General features: G+C 39.4%; 1 protein-coding gene across 3 annotated transcripts in view; it reads right to left on the bottom strand.

Moving 5' to 3' along the window:
- CAMK2A (calcium/calmodulin dependent protein kinase II alpha) overlaps window positions 1-19,366 on the bottom strand; it is a 173,310-nt gene that overhangs the window by 53,667 nt on the left and 100,277 nt on the right. For all 3 annotated transcript variants that reach the window (XM_060765445.2, XM_060765443.2, XM_060765444.2), the window contains exons 5-7: window positions 17,281-17,346; window positions 15,849-15,921; window positions 8,322-8,424 (exon numbers count right to left, since the gene is read on the bottom strand). In XM_060765445.2, the coding sequence (XP_060621428.1) occupies window positions 8,322-8,424; window positions 15,849-15,921; window positions 17,281-17,346 (242 nt within the window). The remainder of the gene's footprint in view (window positions 1-8,321; window positions 8,425-15,848; window positions 15,922-17,280; window positions 17,347-19,366) is intronic.

Below are 19,366 nucleotides of genomic sequence, written 5' to 3'. Positions count from 1 at the left end.
TGAAAATAAGGCCATGGGTATACTACATTTCCATGTAAAAAGACAACGAATGAAATAATGGATATTGATTCAATTCATCTTGCCATTAATCTTAACTTTAATTTAAGACAGTGGAAGGCAACTTGTGAAGTGCTCCAGATATCGCTGGATTGCAACTCCTATCATTCTTAACATTGCCCATGCAAATTAGAGCCTCTGGTCATTTGCACTTCAACAAACTACCAGAAGTTACTCATCCCTTTATTAAGGCTGATCAAGTTGTATCCTGAAAGCATGCTTATCAGATGTAGAGGTGTTAATCAGGACTTGGAAGGGAATACAGTGGGCCTTTGGTATTCACTAGCATTTGGTTCCAGGACCTTCCGTAGATTATCTATCTGTGGATGCCCATCCCATTATATAGAATAGTATAGAAAAATGATGCTCATAATATAAAATGGAAAATCAAGGCTTGCTTTTGGGTGTTTTAAAAATATTTTCAAACTGCAGATTCTGAATCTGTGGATATGGAGGGATGATTCTATTATCAACAGGCGATAGAGAGGAATTTGGCCAGGAGTCAATTTGTCAGGTAAGACAGGAAAAGAAGAGAGTTAAGGAGCAGGGAGCAATGGAAGAGAAGGGGAGTGTGGGTGGAGATTGCTCAGAGTGGATGGTTTCAAGGATTTCTAAGGCAGCTCTGAATATCTGTGAAAACTTTTAAAAATATAATTTTATTGATAAAAATATATTAAATAGATAGTATAGAATATCTGTGAAAAGTGAGGTATTCAGATCCCAAGCATTCCCTCAACTTAGCTCTATAAGGGCAAACAGGTTCATAGTTAAGGGCTCACATGGAGCTGGCAGCAGCCGTTCAGACAATTATTTACAGGCAGTCCCTGAGTTACAAACAACTGACTTACAAAAACTCATAGATAAGAACAGAGGTAGGACAACAGGAACAGAAAGTGAAGTGAAATCTTCTGAACAGGGATCCATGCAGCAAAACAAACACCACAAGCATGTTAATCGTATTCTATGAGATCCATAGAGAGAGGGGGGCGGGGGGGGGGAGATGAATCTGGAGATGGAGTTACACTTTTAAAATGTCCCTGTTCCAACTTACAAACAAATTCAACTTAAGAACAAACCTACAGAACCTATCTTGTTTGTAACTTGGGGACTGCCTTTATATGGAAAGAAAAGGCATCCTTGGCATCATGCCTGTGATTTTCAAAGCAATAATATGGTTCTGCTGAGTGGTATCAAAATGGAAGAAAAGCCACATCTGAACTGTAATAAGCTATTTTGCCACCTCTCCATTCCACTCTGAAAAAAATGGCCTTGGTCAGCCTTCTCCAGCTGCGTGCATTTGGATTTATCTGAATATGGCACCTCTTCTGCCAAGACTATGGTTTGTATCCTAACAGACTTTTAGAACTTTTTTTTTTAAAAAAAAGAAGATTCTAGGAGGGTGTGGTGTTGTTACAACTATACTGGGGTTGTTTTTGGTTTTTTTTTTTTACTAATTTCAAATAGTTTATATGTATTAAATTGTTTTCATATTACTAGTTTAATTTAATGCTGACTTTTTGTATATTTTAACTATATTGTACTACTTTGGGGGGAGGAAGGGTATAAAGAAAGAACAAGGATGATGATTATTATTCTGTTGGTGAACTATGATGACAAAAATCATGCCAAAACCACCACAACTTAATTTTAGGTTGATGTGGAATTACCTACTGTATGAACCACCCCAACCAAACCCACCTGTTCTCAACTGCATTCCCCTCCCCAGAAATCAGCTATATTTTGGTTGTTGGAGAGCAGGGGGGGGGGCAGCAGATAAATGTCCAGCTGTTTTCCTGTTACTAAACATATTTTGATAAGCATTTGCAGGGACCTTTGGGGCTACTCTGGAGGGCCCTTGAAATGGACTAGATGCTTGATTAGTGCTCCCTTCACACTCCACTGATTGGGAAATGGCTATTGATTGTGTTATGTACCGATTGTTTTAACTGTGATACTTGTTTTAACTGCTATTTTATACGTATGTGTATTTTGTGTAGGCATCGAATTGTGCCTTTTTGTAAGCCGCCCTGAGTCCCCCCCCCCCCCCGGGGGTTGAGAAGGGCAGGGTAGAAGTACTCGAAATAAATAAATAATAAATGTTGGGAGGCAGCAACTGAGAAAAGATGGGTTGGGGAGTTAAATGGGATGCCATCATAATATTATCATGTAGCACATCTCCTGATAAGGAATTGTGACCAATATGCTTTCTAGCCTTGTTACTAAAGATCCTTTGAGAACTTTCTGTATGGAAAGGCATGTACTGTATTGCAGAGCTATGACCATTCCTCTAACAACATATATCTGCAAAATGTATTTAAGGCATGTGCTACTTTAACTCCCTGTGTCTACTGCTCATACTGCAGAAATGTGATGATCTAATTATATTGCATTTATAACTTCAAGTTACCATGAGTTATTTAAACCACATTCAGGATTCAATCACTGTTTTCAAGAAAAACTGTAATAAAATAATTAAATAAATGTCATTAACTAAGTAAGAGAAACCCAAGTACTTTATTCATTTCATATTTTATTTGCAAGTGTTGGCCACTACAAAACAGAGGGGGACTTAACTAAACATATTGGCTACAAGGAATGAGTGAAATCAGGGGGCTCAATTAATTGTAAATCAGGGTGGGTGCATTTTTCAGAAATGAAGGCTATGTTAAAATACTAAGATTTGAAATGCCCTAAAATTCAGCTATACACAACCCCCACATCCTTTACATAAATGCCGAGAAAACACAGATGGTGGATACACTGCATTAGTTTCAATGATGTATTTGTTCAGCCCCTTAAGAAATAATTAGACAAGCTTTAAAAAATAACCTTTGCCTTATGGATCTGCTTTTTGATTATAAGGTTTGCAACAACTTATTTATGAAACCACCAAAGAATTACTAAAAATAATTATCCAAGCCTATGGGCTATATAGGAGTTCAGAATAAGACAACTATCTCTAATTCAAGTTATTCACTTTTGAGCCAAGCCATTGCTACTTTGAGGATGCAGTTTTGTACACTGTTACCTCGCTCATGAAGTTTGCTTCTGAGTAGACATGTACAGGATTATATTTCAGGAATATAAATACAGGAATAAGTAACATATTATTAAATTTAAAATATTCTATATTGCATTTCATCCCCAAATCCAATTTCTTCTCACTTATAACTCCACTCTCAAGTAATGCATCCTCCTCTGTGTTTTCCTGTGCTTCAAATATAGCTCATATACCAGCCACATGACCTAGGAGGTGTCTACGGACAACGCCGGCTCTTTGGCGTAAAAAAGGAGATGAGCACTGTACCCCAGAGTTGGACACAACTGGACTTAATGTCAGGGGAAAACCTTTACCTTTTCCTACTACAGCATGATCCTGTATTCATGGGGGTTATGTTCCTGGATTTCATGTGGATACATGAAATCATAGATAATAGCAAACCCTATTGAAATAAAGGACTTTTGATTCAAGAAAAACATAACATTGCATTGGAGGACCTAAAAGATGACTAGAGAGAACAGATTTTGTTGGATATGAATACATGAAACCACAGACACTGATCACAAGGACAAAGAGGTTATACTGTACATATTTTATATCTAGAAATTCCCCTGCAGCTTATCACATTTTTGTCTAATATTGCATTAATATGGTGCATTATTCCATCAAGATCTAAATCTAATGTTAGCCCTGATTAGAATAGAACCATTGAATCATGTGGATTTACCTATGTATTGACTCACTATTTAGAAATTGGTTTAATGGGTTTCCATTCAAGCTGGAACTAACAAACAGAATTCCTGCTATTTTGTTATTTTATTCAAGTAGCTAGGTTGATCACTCTTAACCTCTCTGGGTATGCAGATGTGCTCACTGATATTTCTCACTCTTCAAAATTTTCTACATTGTTTCCCACTACAGATATTGTCAGGTGTAGGGGTTCAGCCTGTAATTGTTTCTTTGCCTCAGGCTCCTGAGGAAAATGATCAAGGTTCTGGAGAGGATTCCTTGCCTGAAACCTGCAGAGGTTTCAATGTCTGAGTTACATGATCAAGTTCTTGCTGACTCTCAGGGGTTTGGAAATGGGCATGTTGGTCAAGAGAGTGCTGTTAGCAAGAGTGAAACTAAGGATTCTGGGATAGTTAGCCAGCAGGCGAAATATGCTTTTGTGCAGGCAGACAAGGAGGTTGAGGGAAATGTTGAGCAGTCAAGGTCAGAATGAGAAAGGAATACAGTAAGTGGCAAACTGAGGGAGATAGTCTTTGACAGAAGGAGTCAGATATATCAACATTGCCACCTGGAAATAGTGAGGAGAGGATCCAAAAGATTGAGAGAGAAGAGGGGTCAGGGAGAGGTTTCCCAAGGGAAATGGAATGGTTTTGCCGTGGTTTTGTGAATAAATATAGGGCCTATGAAACTCTAATCTTTAGTGAGACCAATGTTTGGATTTGAAGTGCAACTGTGCTCCATGCCTGGTATTCATGCCTTCATGTTCATGCTGAGATTCCTGTATGTTTCCTGCCTTGGATCCATGTTCATGTCTTTGGATTTAATTGCTCAAGTTTGATCCTGTATCTTTGTGGGACTTTGATTTCTTGGACTACTTTGGACTTACAGTCTCTGGTTTCTATGGATTTGTGTACTGGACTTGGGGTCTTCCTGCTTCCTGACTTTCATGCTGACTGGATTACTTACCTTGTTCAACTGACTGTTTTTATGGACATTTTACTATTACTTTTTTAAGAAGTATTTTATCCTTTTGGCTAAAGCTATATTAATCTTCAATAAACTGTTTTGCTTATAAGAACTCTGGTGTGGTTTTGGGTTCAAAGGTGCATCTCCAGCTTTGGTGTGCAACATCAGGTTTCATCTAGAACATTAGGAAGAGCATGCAAATATCCAAAACAGAAATATTTTTAAAGAAAGAATGGAAATCCTATGTTCTGAATGACATGTTCTGAGGTATGGTGATGGTGTGTATGTGTGCGCATGTGTGATTCAAGGGAGGAACAAGGAAAATGAAATAATAAAATTAATATTGATTTACAGCGGGGCAGCACTATCTATTTAATAAGATGAAGAATATTTAGGCTTTCCAGACATTGGACTGCAGCTTCCGTAGACAGCACAGCCAATGGTAAGTGAACACGGGAACCATCATCTAACAATATCTGGAGGAGCACATGAACCTAATTGCCACTATACAACCTCTCAGGCTGGATGGAAAATGGTGCAAGTAACCCACAAAGAAACAAAAAGCAGATATAATCTAAGGCTCTAAACCTTTTTCATTTTTGGAGTGGGGGGGGGGGGGGGAGATACAACTCTTGATGAATTATGATAGCTTAAACCAGACTTATACCATCCTAACTTCCTTTTTTGGTCATTGTAGAATATTGTGTTGTCTGCCTCATGCACAATGAGCCACTTCTATAATTGCAGGTGAACACCCTCAGAGTCAATGGCCACCTCACTGGCAAAGACCTGTTCAAAGTCTTTGCCAGTTCCTCAAGACAGACTTTAGACTGTGCTTGGGAAAAGCCTTCCCCAAATCAATACCTTCCAGCAGTTTTCAGCTATAAAAATGGGGAGCTGTGGAGGTTTTAAAGATTGAAAGTTCTCTCTCACTTTAGTTCAAAGTGGGAGAGACGTAGTCTACAGAAAAAAGGTGGGTTTTGAGATCCAAAAAGCTATTCTAGGAATAGAAGAAAGTTAATTGATTGTCTACCTGTCAATATTTCTTTTAATGCCCCCAAGAAATCCAACAGGGAGTAGTGGACACAGAAAAGACAAGGGGATCACATTGCCATCTTGCCTATCTGAAAATCTACCCCATCATTTATGCTGCTCAAGCTCTAACCCCCCCCCCCCCCCCGCTCCCGCTTTCCATTGGCTTCACAAATCAACATAAAAGAATACAGATTGGGAACCTCCTTAAATTGAAGCAAGTGCTTTTGTTTTACTTCTTAAAATAACTCTAACTAAATTTGACTGGCGCCTCTATGAGTCCTTGAGGTAACAACAATTTTCATGTTGTCAAAAACTAATGCCTCTTACCACTTTATCACATGGGCTTTCTTACTCATCATAGGATGCTTCAAGCACAACTCAGGGACAGAGCCCGCCGGATCACATCGAATGACACAAAGATACTTCCGGCGGGACTCCATCCCTGAACTATGCTGGAGCATCCTACAATGGAGCAAAGAGGGCACAAGAGGCTTCCCATGTTCTCATTGCTGGCAACTGAGACAGCGCAGGAAGAAGCCAAGCAGTAGCACCTTCCCCATGTGATGAGGAAAGCACTGCGGGTGCTGCAGGGCACAGGGTGATGGATTCCCCAATGACCCATGGGTTTGCCACAATGCAAATCCCCCCATTGTTGCCTGCATTAGGACTCTTAATGTGATGAGGTCTTTAGTTCTTATTATAGAAAAATAAATCATTCCACAGGTGTAGAAACATTGTCTCAATATTTGTATAAGACTAAAGAAGATAAAAGATAAAGTGGAAGTATTCGGGATTATAAAGACTAGAAAATTTCTATGGGAATAAACAGTTCACATTCCAAGCAAAGATAAGGACATTTCAACAGCAACTAATGTATGTCCTCTGTTGGTGAGTAGTAAGTATGTAATTAACTCCTTCCAGTCTCTGCTTCTGTTATGTATGAAGAACACTGGACGATGTCACAAATACAGATTTTGTAAATACTATTGGGAGCTTTAAAAAGAGCTTTTTTAAACAGAAGCTAGCATTAAGTAGAAGCTTAAAGATGTAATAACTGAAAATAAACAAATCTTTAGAGTCACAAAACAAATTACAGAAAAAAGCAAGAAATATAACAAAAAGAGAGAGAAGGAAGAAAAATTTGAGCACATCACACTGATCAAGAATTGTCAGCTTGAAAGGAGGTAACAAATGAACCAGAAGGAGTGAAATTGACAAATTCCAACAAAGAAGAAAAATGGATGTAGAATTGTCTTCAAACTGAAGAAAAGCAAAGAATTCCATACAGAACCACAGGGAGTGAAATGTTTAAGATTTCAAGTTTTGCTCAAACAGACAAACTGCTTAAACGGTATGGGATCTTGGTTTGATTAAGGTGTTAAAATTAAATTGTCAAATTGTTAATTTAAGGATGGTCTGTTGTTCAAAGAGAAAATGTAAAACTCTGGATGAATCAAAAGAAAACAATGGCTTCCTTGGGTTGCTGTGAGTTTTCCGGGCTGTTTTTCGACAACACAATGGCTTCCTTTTTTATGAGAGGGGTGGATTGATGAAATAAGCACAGTGAGAACGAAGGGGAAAATATTGTAAGGTGATCTATAGAAAATTGTTGAAATATAGTAAGAGTCATCCTGATTGAAAGGGAAAAAATGGGGAGGGGATTTTGAGATAAAATATAAAAGATATTGAACTACAGTTAAAATATCCAAACTGTTAGTATAAAGATTTTAGTGGGTAAGTGGGATAGTCTGCTACACAAGAAAACATTGGGAAGGGACATGGATAAACAAACAGAACTCTGGAAGAATTAAAATAGAATTTTGATTTTTTTAATGTGGGTGGATTGATAAATAAGAACATTTCAAATGAAGGGCAAAATACTACAAGTATTATGTTTAAAATGTTGGAATACAGTAAAATTAATCTAGATTAAAAGGAAAAAAATCCAGGGAGATAGTGAGATGGGAAATAAAAGATGAAATTACAAAAACTGAATTTCAGTTAAAAAAATGTTTAAATTGTATTAATATCACTTGCGGGCAGGTATTCATTTTAACTCTGTTTATATTTAGTAGATATTGAAGCAATTAGAATATAAGTACATTATAGCATTCTAATAGATACCATGACTTGAGGGGGAAGGGGAGAAGTTAACTGTGCTTTTAATTACTTCTATCTTTCTTTCTTTTCTTTTTTTTCATATTTTTAAATGGTAGGGTTACAAGGGTGGGGGAAGTTGTGAGGAGGAAGAACTTGGGGAGTGTTTTAGTATTTTTCCCATTGTCTTATTCTATTTTATTTGGGTTTTTTAAAGTTGTATGTTTTTGAAAACTCACTAAAAATTGGGGGAAAGGAGAGTTGTAGTCCTAGAGCTTTGCAGGTTGGCAAACTGGGGAAAGCAGTGACTGTATGTCATTAATACACCTGACAGTTACAGAAAAATCAAAACACTCTTATTCATTGTTGACACATGAGCAAAAATGGGATGATGGAGTTGTACCATTCTTCAAAGCTCAGCATTTCTCCCACTTACCAAACCAAGCTTGCTGCTCCCCTTCCACTTCAATGGCAAGGCCAAAGTCAGCCAATTTAACAGCAGCTCCCTTCAGTTTAGATGCCAGAAGAAGGTTCTCAGGCTTGCAAAAGAAAAGGGAAGAAAACAAAGCAATCAATCAAGGAAATGGACAGAGGAAACATCCCAACATCCAGACAACAGAGTCTGACTGAAATGAAGGGGCTGCAGAACACTTCTGTATCTCTAAGAATATGAATTCAAATTTCTGCTGTCTCAGAAAATCTGCTCTCTCACCTTTTCTGAAAGCAAAAATGGAATACCTGGATCTTTGAGCATTTCCAGTGAAATGGTAAATAAGATTCAGTGTAAATGATGGATAAATACTTGTATACATGTCCTCACATCAGCTACTAGAGCAAAAAAGAACTTTGCAGAAGCCCCATGAGTCTCATAACTAATTAAGGAAGAGAGTGTTGGGTTTTGGGAAGCCCTCCAAATGGAAATGATGAACCACTGTGCGCCAGCTGCGAAAAGGGCAAGTTTAGTGGTAGAAATAATTATGAAAGGATGCAAAAACTAATCTATCCATATTGTAGTTTATTACATTTAAGGTGCCTCTGAGCTTGAAAAACCATGTAGAGCAATGGTCAGTTCATATCAATACTAATGAAGAACCAGGAGAAGGGTCATAAAAACCAGCCAACCCCAACTCTACTGTGAAAAATGTTACAGTGTTTTAAAAATCTTTGCTATGTGTGTGTGTGTAATTATTGGGGATGTTTGATATTAAAGAAAAGTTAATATTATGTTTAATTTGGGAAAGTGTTTATTTACACTGCCCACTGTAAGCCTATGCACGTACTACCAAAATGTGGTAATATGGCCAGAGAGCTTTAATGGGATGAGGACAAATTCACAGAGGACAGCATATCAATGCTACTACAAGTAGTGCATATATTCTGCCCCAGGTTTGTTGACAATAGGTTTATGAATTCCAGCTGATAAAGAATAGTGATAGAAGGCTTTTGCTCTCATGATCTGATGCATTTGGATGGGCTCTGCAGAGAACAGGATGTGAGATTTGGATATCAGTCATATGTCTTTATCCAGCAGAGTTTATCCAGTGTTCATCTATACCATTCAGTTATCTTCCCTCCAACACCCTTTAGCTGGAACATTGTCATTTGTGGACTTTTCACATATAAAATAATGGTGAGAAAAGCTGCACTGCCATAGGCAAAAGCCAGCAGAGTTTTTCCAATGTCCATCTATACTATGCAGTTCTCTTCCCTCCAATTCACTTTAGCTGGAAAATTGTCATTTGTGAACTTTTCACATATAACTGGTGAGTAAAGTTGCAGTGCAATAGTCAAAATTATGACTATTATTATTATATTATATTATATATATCTAGTTTGTTTGTGGGATTAACATAATTCAAAAACCACTGGACGAATTGACACCAAATTTGGACACAATACACCTATCATCAGGGCAACGAGTGACCATCACTCATAAAAACCCTTAAAAACACAGCTGAAAGGACTTTAAAAACCCAGAAAAGCTAAATGATGATACATAAAAAGGGAAGAAAGAGGGAGGTGAGGAAGAGGAGAAAGAAAGACAGAGAGTAAGAGGGAGGGAAAGAAAGAAAGAAGGTAAAAGAGAAGGAAGGAAGGAAGGAAGGAAGGAAGGAAGGAAGGAGGTAGAGAAGGAAAAAAGGTGAAAAAGAGGAAGGAAAAGAAAAATGGAGGGAGAGAGGAAAGAGGTAGAGAAGGAAGTAAAGAGAGAAGGAAGGATGGAAGCAAAAAGCAAAGGAAGGAAGGAGAGAAAGGAGAAGGAAAACAAAAAGGGAGGAAGAGAGGAACGAGGTAGAGAAGGAAAGAAGGAGAGAAGGAAAGAAAATAAGGGAAGGAAGGAATCAAGGAAGGAAGGAAAGAGGGAGCGAAGGAGAGAAAGAAAGAAAGAGAGAGAGGGGGGGAGGGAGGGAGGGAAGGCTGGCCACAGCAACGCGTGGCAGGTACAGTTAGTGTGTGTGTGTGTGTGTATAAAATAATAGAAATCTAGACTGTGGTTTCTTACAGTCATTACCAAGTAAAATAATAAGTCATTATCTGTAGGATGAAAGTAGAGTGGCTTGCATGCAGGGAGGATTAGATAGATTGCAGCCTATGAGTTTGCCCAAATTTTATTATTTATGTATTTACAATATTTATGTGCCACCCTTCTCACCCCAAAGAGGACTTAGAGTGGCAATTCGTGCTTTTATCACAAAGTAACATACTGGCAAATCCATCTCTGAGTATTCTGTGCCTAAGAAAAACTGTGATATTCATGGGATCACAATAAGGACTTCATCACATGAAGGTTGAAAAGCTGGGGTACAGTGGAGGGAACTGTGGGCCAGCATAGCGCCCGTTCCCTTACCATTGTGGAATCTCTTCCCACAACGTTTCCCCGCTATGCCCCACTTCCTCCCCAGCTTCTTCTATGTGGAGTCATATGTACACCTGACTCCTCTGGGCTCTGCTTCTCTGTACTACCAGCACAAAGTCCAATGGAGCTTTGGCAGAAGTTACCCTGTGTCATCTGATGGGCTCAAGGGGACTCCTTAGAGGGGGGCTGTTTGAATTTGTAATTCAGAACCCTCAGATCTGTTTCAATTTCTGGAAGAGTCTTCCCAAAAACAGAAGTAGTGGGGGGGGGGGGGGGACAAAAACAGAATGAAAAAGAATGGAATTCTGTGTCATTTTGCACACTCCAAATACAGGCACAAGATATCAGCATGAAATATTTCAGTTTGACCAATCATTTGAGACATACTGAGTACCGAAAGCCAAACACTACACTACCACTCTGCTTATTCAGAAAATAGGACATTTCAGAGACAGAACAATTCCAGAATGCATCTCTAAGGAGATATGGAAAACCTTACAAAAATAATTTAAGATGTTCTGCATGTACATTTTAATAGTACAAAGCAATGTCATCCTCTTGTTGTGCACAGCAATGTACTAAATCAATTTTACAGTGTTGGAAACTTTTTTCACCTTTAAAACATTTGCAACACAGGACTAGTCATGTTTATTCAGTCATACTTTCCATAGTGTTCAACATAACCTACTGTCCAGTACCTGTCAGATGATGAAACCTCCATCAAAGCCCACAAGACAGACTTACTTCTAAATACATAATTGTGTTGTACGTGTCCTTTAAGCTAGGACCCATAGAATATTTAATGGCAATTGCTCCGGAAAACTGGAATACGTTAAACAATAGAATGGGAGGGTTATGCATTTCAAGAGCAAGTATTTGGAGATGTCATTTTCAGGTACTGCAAGAAGTGTAACAACTGGTTTGGTGAAAAGTTTGGATATGTGTTTTGACATCCAGTAAAGTACTTGAAAGCTTGTCAGTAGCACATGAGGATCTGTGATTGCCTACAGCACTGACGGGAGAAAATTGGGTCACGCTGATTCCACACTGATTTGCTGGATCCTAAAATCTCATCCACTAGACATTTTATTAGTAAAACCGTTAGAGTTGAGTTGTATCTTTCAGTGGCAGTAACCAGCACAGACACAGTTGGCTGGGTCAATAATTCCAAGACAAACTGCAAGACAACATATTGGTGACAGCCCATATTGATCCCCAGCCAGGTACAAGCTACTTATAGTTATTCCAGTGAGACAAACAAAAGCAGAACCAGCCTGTGACTGTTCTGAATCCTCCTGCCTCAATCCAAAGGAGAAGGAACCACAAAGAGACCGAGATGTCATAATAGGACTGCCATGTTCTGGAAAGAACACACGGTACCTATTTAGCTCATTAAACAGCTCAGATTCAAGGTTCTTCTTCTAAAGGAGATCTCTAGCTCAGATGTGAATAACTCTCGGCACTTCAAAGATTGTTGGACTTCAATCTCATAAACTAAAGCCATTATAGCAATAGTGATGAATGGTGGAAGTTATAGTCCAACAACATTTGGAAAGCCTGTTTTTCTATCATCATTAATGGATTCAGGAATATGAGACAAAATGTTCAAGTAAAGTAATATTCTACCCAGTTCTTTTGTGAGAACTTCTGATTTCCTTCTAAGCTTTTCTGCTTTTTTTCTCTAGGGCAAAAATGAGAATAACACAATCTATCACTTTATTTTATACCCCTCCTTTTTCCTAAACTGTAACTCAAGATGCTTTACAAAACAGAGACAAATGTAATTAAATGTAATTAAAACCCACTCTTATAACAAGCTATCAATTACATCAAAATAATTTTAAATATTACTTTAATATGAGAATAAAAACAGCACAACACAATAAAAAGTTGATGTTCCCCAAAGTGTGCTGGGATAAAAAGGTCTTCACCAGTAACAAAGACACAGTAAAGAGGAAGCCAGCCTTCCAGTTCCAGAAATCTGAAGGCCCTTCCAAACAGCCACTTAGGACCCACACTCTCCCCCCCCCCCCAAAGTCAGTTTCTAAACAATTGAGAATCCAAAAAAGAAAGGGAGGAAAAGATAGTATAAGACAATCTTCTGGACTCAGGAACTGGGACATAACTGAAGAAAACACCCCCCAAAAATGTCAAATTTGCTCACACTGAATCACTTCAATGACTGGGAATAAAGGGTGTTCCTGTGGGCCAGGCATTAACATTTCTCCCTCCAAATCCTGCTTCATGGGCCTGGCATGGTAATTTTTTTTAATTAATGTACTCATTCAAAATACCGACATTTCAAAATATCTTTGTTTTTCCTGTCTGCACCGCTAGCTTCTGCAATGGACTTCTGCAATGGAGTTCTGTCTCTTTAAATCAGTGCCTCCATTCTACTACAGAACAGCAGGCCCAGAGGTTGGGAAAACGGATATTTCCGAAGCCCTCTCCCCCAGAGTTTTATTATTATGTTTTAAATGGAGGGGAGTATGGTCTGATCACCATATTCAATAGATCCCATATGCATGGGGGTATTGGGGTAACCATACAAAAGGTTTGCTAGGGTAGACCCTCTTTCACTCAGACTCAGCCCCCCCCCCCCCCCCGGGTTAAAATCCTGGCTACGGGCCTGCCTGGGATAGAGTCCTAAATCTGTAAATTCAAGCTGTGTTTCCTTTCAGAAATATGAGAACAAGAAATGGTTGCGGAGATTTCTCATGGGAATTGTTTTCCTCTCTTGCTTCCATTTAGCCACATGTGTGTCTGTGACTCAATCTGTTTACATCCCCTATTGGCTGTTTCAGGATATTAAAATGGCATTAAGCACTGGAACAGTCTACACCATACACCAGTTTTATTTAGCATCTCAGAAGTAAATCGAGAATACAGAGAATATGCCAGATAAGGTGGTGAGATCGAGTGAAGGACCTCCTCCAATGATCTTGGATGTCAGGGACATTTATGTGGGGAAAAGTAATCAAAAACAATATAAAAATCCTGACGTTTCATGTGATGGTAACTGGGCAGCCGTGTATTCCTATCAAGACAAAAAGAAACAGCAAAGACAGAAATTCATGTTCTTCCTAACTCATCTTACATCATGTGGAAAATGTGTATGTTTTTTGTAAAAGAGCTTTGAATTGCATGGCAAACAGCAGTGCTAATATGGTCTATTATAACTATATTGCAAAGAGTGGGACTGGGGTATATTGTATTGGGATTGCCATTTCCATTACTGCAGCCCAAAGGTAAGGATGAATATAATGCACATTTATTATCTGAAATTCCTCCCTTCAAAACATCATTATATAAAGTAGTCACCATATCATATCCACTTATCCCTTCTGACTACTTCCCAATCCAAACACAGTGAGTCCAAATCCAAGATTGCCCATGGATACCAACATCTGTGGATGCTTATTCCATTATAATGACATAGTTAATGATTCTCCTTCAAAATGCCATAGACAAGGTTGTCTTTTTGGAATAGTGTGTGTGTGAATATTTTCAATCCATGGATGGTTAAATGCAAATTCGATTCATTCAGTGGAACTGTATGACATTAGATATCTAGTTCAGTCTAGAAGGACACCGGAAGTAGTGGGTTCATCCCGTGCCTTCTAAGAGGCGCAGAATAAATCCACTATCTAATTAATTCACTACAAACCAAGATTTTCCTGGTTTGTAGCAAATTAATTCAGGATTGTCCAGGACGTCATCTGGACAGCCCCTTCTTTATTGCAGAAGCTACCACAATAAAGGGGCTGTCTGGGTGTGCCCCTTGTTATCTGAGTCCACACTCAGATAATGTGGGATATTCTGCCTTGATATTCTGGGATATAGGGCTGTGTGGAAGGATCCTAAGACACTTTGGTCAATGAGATTCTGGAAGTCCAAAATACCTGGAGTTTGGAAGTTGCTGACTGAAAGAATTTTAAACATAAGGTGAAGTGATTCGGTGATTCTATACCTACAATAGTCATGCAGTAAATCAAAGATGGGGATCATTCCCCCACTCTCAATATTGTTTGTCACTTCTAGCACTCCCCACTATTGGACATGTTGGCATGGTTTGTGGGGACTTGCAGTCCAACAAAAACTGGGGGGGGGGGGGGCTGTATGGTTTTTTGTTGGGTAAAGCAGATACTGCAGCAGGCATGGGCAAACTTCGGTCCTCCAGGAGTTTTGGACTTTAACTCCCAGAAATTCCAGTCAGCTTACAGCTGTTAGGAATTGTGGAAGTTGAAGTCCAAAACACCTGGATGGCTGAAGTTTGCCCATGCCTGCGCTACAGAGTTCCTGTAGAAGACTATAGCCAGATGCAATAAGTCTTTTTTAATGTTGTAGGTTTTTCGGGCTATATGGCCATGTTCTAGAAGCATTCCCTCCTGACGTTTCACCTGCATCTATGGCAAGCGTCCTCGGAGGTTGTGAGGATCGCACAACCTCTTAGGATGCCAGCCATACATCAGGAGGGAATGCTTCTAGAACATTTTATTTATTTATTTATTTACAGTTCTTATATTCCGCCCTTCTCACCCCGCAGGGGACTCAGGGCAGATTACAGTCAACACATATATGGCAAACATTCAATGCCAGTTTGACAAACCACGTTTAACACACAAATACACCAAGGCTATTTAAGTTTTTTCTGGCCGCCGGGGGAGCTGCTGCTTTCCATCATCCATCAACGACACCGATGAAGTTCTTCCGCATTCCCCGGAGTCTTTTTTCTTTATGGCCTCATAAATTAGTTAAATTTAGCCTCCCACACAAGGTGGTACCTTATTTTCCTACTTGACAGATGCAACTGTCTTTCGGGTTGCAAAGGTCGACAACGGGCTACACAATGGCTGGACACCCACTCCAGCCCGGGCTGGCTTCGAACGCATGACCTTTTGGTCAGAGTGATCTTAATGCAGCTGACACTCAGCCAGCTGCGCCACAATCCTGGTGTATACATGGCCATATAGCCATGTGTATACATGTGTATACATGTATACATGACCATATAGCCCAAAAAGCCTACAACAATCCAGTGATTGCAGCCATGGAAGCCTTTGACAATACAAGTCTTTTGGATCTTAACCAACAATATAAATCTTTTACCTTTAAATCCCGGTGCACCACACCCATCTGGTGACAATGTAAGACTGCTTCCAGGATCTGCTGGATGCAGTGGCTAGAGAGACAAAGCACAAAAGTGACTTTAATTAATTAAACCCAATTTCCTCCCAACACAGAACCCAAAACAGTTCATAGGATTGGATTAAAATTAATTAACAGGAGATATGGTACAAAACCTAAAATCATGGAATAAACAATTATATTAAAATATTTCAAAGCATTTAACATGCACATAAAACATAAGACAAATATACAATACATGCCATTAAAAGACCCATCTACCACACACAGTTAAAGATGAAAGGCCTGTTTGAATAAAATGTCTTTCCTTATCAGTAAAAAGAGATAAAAGAGCTGACTCTTGGCTCCCTATGGGAGTGCATTCCACAGTGCTAGGAATCCCACATTATTGAAGATCATTTGAGGCAGAGTTTTCCAGCATTCAATTCATTCATCGGTTCTTCTCTGCCCAATCCTTTTTGAACCACCATGGAGAATTCCCCTTCTCCACAAAACACAATTTGCACAGCAATATGAAATAATCCTAATAGCTATTGACACTGAACTAGTCATCCAGGCTCTCTCCTGTGAGAAAAAGAACAACTGCTTTATGGGCTCACTTGGTTGCCAAAGGCAATGAGTGAAAACAACCTGCTCAGGTTTTTACAGGAGAAGCAATACGGGCTGGAATGACAAGATCATAAACCACTTTTCCCATAATAGCAGATCCCACCATATCATCTTGATGCAGCATACATGCTGTGTTGCAGGCATTTGGCAAGGGGAAAATGAAAGCCCAGGTGGCAAAACAGCTGTTAGCACAATGAAATGGTTTTGTTTACATTGGGGCAGGTAGTTTTCAATAAAGCAATCAGCTATAATTTTCTGGGCACACAGGCAACTTAATAAAAGCTGTTTGCTAAGAAACACATTAAACTTATTGTCTGATGCAAGGCCTTCTTAATTTACTGTTCGGTTTTAAAGCAGCGACCCCATGTGCACTTTCCCAGAACTTACTGCAATCCAATTTTGTATCATTTCCATCCAAGTTAAAACACAGAGGACAATAATGCATTTGCTTTGTTACAGGGCAATTGCAATCTTGGCTGCAGTAGAAGCAGATGTTTCCTCAAATCTGCTTTGCAAATGAATAGTACATCGCACAAATTATTTTTTCCTCTTGTTTGAATGAAAGACTTGGATTAAATAAGTAAATAAGCAACCCTTTTTAAGTTACAGCTCATTGTATTCTAACACAAGAACTGGATGTAACAGAGCATGAAACAATGCAAGCAAATTAGACAACAAAATGATGTGTGATATAGGAAAGATTCCTAGTCCCGCAATTTCTTAGCTGTAGAAGTTGCATACTCCTCCATCTATCCAAGACATTTTGACCACTTCCCATGCCTACCTGGCATCTGCTTCACTGTAGTATTCTCTGGCTACAATGTCTTCAAACAATTCTCCACCTGTGACTCTGTAAAGAAATGAAAGAAGAATCAGCTTCAGTTCTCGAAATCCCCCTAACACAGTGGCATAGCATCTGTAATTAGATGTTCCCTGGGTGTGAGCCCTGATATTTATTTATTTATTTACAGTATTTATATTCTGCCCTTCCCACCCCACAGGGGACTCAGGGTGGATTACAATGCACATATACATGGCAAAAATTCAATGCCATTAGACATGCAACATATATAGAGAGACACAGAGGCAATTTAACATTCCAGATTTCCAGCTTCATGAGGGTATGCTCGATTCTGGCCACAGGGGGAGCTGCCATTTCACCGTCCACTTTGTGATACCGAGTCCTTGATGGAGTACTTCCTCATTCTAACGCACATTGCTGGAAGGTTTTATGGTGTCGTAAATTAGTTAAATTAGCCACCCCGCATAAAGCGGTACCCTAATTTCCTACTTGACAGATGCAACTGTATTTCATGCTGCATAGGTCAACAGCAAGCTAGACAATTAATGGTCGGGAGTCACTCCGACTCAGGCTGGCTTCGAACTCATCACCTCTCGGTCAGCAGTCATTTAATGCAGCTGGCTACTAACTAGCAGTGCCACAACCAGGTCCCCAGGCTATTTTTGAGGTCAATATTAATTTATTATCATGTAACATTACAGAACTACAGGGCATTGAACCCTTTACTGGCTTGAACTGTACTTAGCGCTATCACTACTAACATCCTGCAAACCTGCCCCCACTATGCCCTCTTTTCTGTATTAATCTTGCTTCTTGCCATGGTGTAGATGAAATTGTGTATTTGCCACAGCAGATTTTTCAACTTGCAAGATCCCAAGGATACATTGGTCCCAAATGTTCATCCTGATTTGTTTGCCTTTCACAACTAACTGTAAGTGGGTGTCTGCTAAATAGAGCAAAATAGACAACAGCAATGTTTCCATGCAAGCGTACCATCCAGGGCTATCTGGGCTATATTCTAAGCACGAGGAACATTCATATATGAACTTTCCAACAGCAATACATCTTTGCCAGTCTAATCACATGCTTCCTTGGAATCCCAATACCCCATTTCCACTCTATCCTTGTTCGCTGTATAGCAAAGGGGGGAGGGCATAAGAGTAGTCAGATAAGAAAGCAGCTGGAGTGTGGCATTAGCGGTGAAGTGGGGATGCATGAGTGCTAAAATGGATGCCAGATGCACCTACTTCAAAGTAGTAACAAAGAGAAACTGACACACCAGGCAGGCTTTCTTACAGGAGTTAGAGAACAATTTAGGAACTACAGATCCTCCAGGGACTCCACATTAAACATGCTAATTTTTGCTCTAAGGAGCTAGAAGGAGTGATCTGCATAAGGAGGAATGTTAATTCTCTTTAAACTGCCTGTTAACAAAAAGTGATGCAAGAGGCTTCCAGAGGAGGCTTTTTATTTTGCAATAATCCTGCCTGCTTTACAGAATTTTACAAGGCTCCAGAGGGCAGTATCTTCCATTCATACCTCTCCTGTGTTTTCCCATTAGTTCCTCCCCCCCCCCCCCTTACTACCCTGATAAATGCTTCAAAAGGGAAAGACAGGAAGACAATGCTGGGAGCCAAAGATCTGAAACCATCATAAAATATTGGCCTCTTTGTTGCTATTTTCCTAACATGTTGAATGGGCCTATAATAAGAATAATATCTAACAGAGATGGACATCAACATGGCCCTGGTGTAGAACGTACGTACAGTACAATCTCCAAATCAGCATGGGATATGTTCCTTGATTTCACATGAATATGCAAAATCGTGGGTAATAGCAAACCATACTGAAATGAAGGACTTCTGGCCCAAGAATGCATAGAACTGTGCTAAAGGAACTAGACAATGCTTAGAGAGTACATATTATGTGAGACATGGACAGCTTAAAATTAGGAATACCAGTTCCAGGGGTCTGGGGGTAGTACTGTATTCCTTCCCACCCCTACCACTCACTGCCATCTCATGTTTTAAGAATTTTGGAAGCCCTACAAAATACTTTGTTGTCTCAA

Source organism: Anolis sagrei, chromosome 2 (assembly GCF_037176765.1).
Source record: "Anolis sagrei isolate rAnoSag1 chromosome 2, rAnoSag1.mat, whole genome shotgun sequence".
Lineage (NCBI taxonomy): Eukaryota > Metazoa > Chordata > Lepidosauria > Squamata > Dactyloidae > Anolis > Anolis sagrei.
Note: the sequence above shows the minus strand (reverse complement) of the source record. Positions and strands in the feature narration are given on the sequence as shown.